Source organism: Cyprinodon variegatus, unplaced genomic scaffold, assembly GCF_000732505.1.
Source record: "Cyprinodon variegatus isolate N-32 unplaced genomic scaffold, C_variegatus-1.0 Scaffold522, whole genome shotgun sequence".
In the NCBI taxonomy this organism is placed as follows: Eukaryota; Metazoa; Chordata; class Actinopteri; order Cyprinodontiformes; family Cyprinodontidae; genus Cyprinodon; species Cyprinodon variegatus.
This window is the reverse complement of record NW_015150975.1, coordinates 431541-434359: the sequence shown is the minus strand read 5'-3', so window position 1 is coordinate 434359 and position 2819 is coordinate 431541. Positions and strand designations below refer to the sequence as shown.

At 38.7% G+C, this 2819-nt stretch overlaps 1 protein-coding gene across 1 annotated transcript in view; it reads right to left on the bottom strand.

Moving 5' to 3' along the window:
* Positions 1-1426: 1426 nt before the first annotated feature.
* pink1 (PTEN induced putative kinase 1) overlaps positions 1427-2819 on the bottom strand; it is a gene marked incomplete at its 5' end in the record, with an annotated part of 5717 nt that continues 4324 nt past the window's right edge. The window contains 2 exons of the mRNA XM_015391037.1: positions 1427-2178; positions 2288-2518. Coding sequence (XP_015246523.1) covers positions 1894-2178; positions 2288-2518 — 516 coding nt within the window. The remainder of the gene's footprint in view (positions 2179-2287; positions 2519-2819) is intronic.

The following is a 2819-nucleotide window of genomic DNA, read 5'->3' as shown; positions in this document are numbered from 1 at the left end:
TCTCTTAAAGTAAAGTCGTGTTTTTTCTAATTTGTTTTGAGAACCCACTAAGGGACACTGCTGGTAGTAAACCCTATTAGTTGCAGTATTCAGTGCTTATGCTGATTATGCAGAATGTAACGACTATCGAGAAGTAAACACAGATCATCTCTTTATTTCAGGGAACCAAAGTGTGATGACCCGATGACTAGTTCTCCTGATTTTGTTCATGCTTAGCAGCAGTCAGCTTGCATCAAAGGTGATCTATAGAACAAATTATAATAAGACCTGATTTCAATATCTCATAAAATTAGAATATTTAACAAAATTGAAAAAGCATGTTACTTATTCGCTGTATTACGTGCAGCTAATAAGTAACCCTGCCTCAGTCTATGGGCAGGATACACTCTAAAAGTTTGCCAGTCTGTCACAGGGCAACAGAGACATACAGCTATGCACACGTAAGGGTAATTTAGAGATGGCAATTAAACTAACAGTCATGTTTTTGGACTGTGGGAGGAAGCTGGAGTACCTGGAGAGAACCCATGCATGCACAGGGAAAGCATGCAAACTCAATGCAGAAAGACCTCGGGCCGGGAATCAAATCTGGAACCTTCTTCCGGCAAGGTTGCATGTATGCAAGATTACATTATATAACGTAGATTATTTAATCACATCATTTAATTCATGTCTTAAAACACTGAATTTGGGGCTTGTATTTTTTGCAAGTCATAATCAACATATGACTTGAAATATTTTATTCTGTAGACATATACCAATTAATTAAAAATGATAGAAAAACAATCCAAATTGTACCATTGGTTCAGGATCAAAGCCTGTGATGTTTGATCCCAACCAACAGATGAGCTACTACCTCGCAAATGGCTAAAACCCTGCTGATAAAACAGGCTCAAATTCAAGAACACTGAGATTCGCTTAGTTTTTTCTACAGATTTTGTAACACCTATCCAGGAGTATTTGTCAGTTCTGTCGACTCACATCAGAATAATCTGTAGTTTGAGGGGTACAAAGCTGTTTTATGCTTGCTTATATTCAAGAGAAAAGTCCACAGGAAAACTATGGAACTGAAGCATTAACAGGTAAGGCAGCTCCATTAAACTACCTATTCTCATCAAGACAAAAAAACAAGTCAAAGATCACTTTCCTTCAAAATAAAGACGGGCAGACCCCCGGATTTTTATTTTCAGACATGATATTTACATATTTGAAAAATATGCATTGCTCTTTATTGAACATTTACAGCCACCAACTCTTGTAATTAAAATTAGTACGTTGATGAAATACATCTGAAATTGAAGTTTAAGTTATTTTTAAAGAGTTCCAACAATGTGCAAACTTGGACATAAAGTGCAAACAGGAAAACAACTCAAAGCCTGTCATCCCGACGTTTCCATGTGCTTCAAATAAAGCACACAGAACAATAAATTAGTATTATTAATTAATTTAAAATATCTCCATTAACCTAAACTTTTACTAGGGTTTAAAAATGACTGCAGGTTTGAGGGTTTTCAACTCTTAAAACAAAAAAAACAAGCAGCCACCAGTACTTTCCATTAACCGATGACTCGTTTTGGGGGAAATACTTTAATGAAAACTAGATGCAGGGACACTGGTGGCATTTTTTTTTAAAATATCAATGCAAAGTACTTGTTAGATATGATGCAATTTTCATGAAGGTTGTTGGAAGCTTTTCTTGAACACAACAAGTCAAACTTATTTAAAGATTTTTGCAGGCATATTGTGTATAACACCAATTAAAAACACAGCAAACAGAAAAAAGTGCTCAAACTGATGGATATTAGACATAACACCTCACAGTTTATTAACTAGTGGGAGTAATGCAGACAGCAGATGAGGGAGTTTTACTTTAAGGTTGTAATTTAAAGTGTGAATCTATGCAAACATGATGCAGGCGTGGCTTTTCTCTCGCCCGTAAAGGAGGAAGCCTACAGCAGCGCGCAGGTCTTCCAGCTCTAGGTTTGACAGAAAGCTCCTCTGTAGCTCCGCCTCCACTCTGTTCCCACTGGGTCCACTGCAGCCCTGCAGGAGAACCACAGCAGACTGGCACAGCAGCCAATCAGCCAGTTTTCTCATGCCAGCGCTGTCCTGATTGGCCAGGGCCCTGCGACCCCAGAGGCTTAGGGCGAGCATGTTGGCTGCTACACGAGCGCTTGGACGCTGAGGAGGAAGATCATGCAGTTAGAGCAGGTTTCAGTAGAAATCTTAATTATGATGCTGCAGAACCAACATCTGTATCACAATCATCTCACCGTCACACCTTCCTTACCTTTTTTGGGTTCCTTCTGAGAAGCAGGCTTATAACTAACTGCACATCGGCTGGAACGCGAGCAGGCAGAGGAGGGAGCTGCTTCTCCTGATAGTTTGTGCTTTGCAGTCCAGCGGCTCCATAAAAAGGGTTATGCAGTCCAAATATCTCATAGGAGATTGCCCCCACAGCCCAGGCATCAGATTTGGTGTAGTCAATCACCACACCAGGACCTGGCACTGCTGTCATCACCTAAGGACAAAAATAACACCCTTTTAATGAGAATTACACTAAAACATGATGCTGAAATACCTATGTCAATTCAGCCTTTTAAAATTTAATCACATAAAAACAAGTTTACGAGGTCAAACACAAAGTAGCACATCGTCGTAAAAGGGAAAAGAAAAACTTTTTGAAAAACGTTCTTAAAGTAACACATCGTAGCTTTTGATCCAAGTACCGGTATCAGTTTCATTTTAGAAATATGTCAAATGATTTTTTTAGTACAATATTTAGATGACATTTTCTTAAAATGATGCATTAGTGGGAGAAT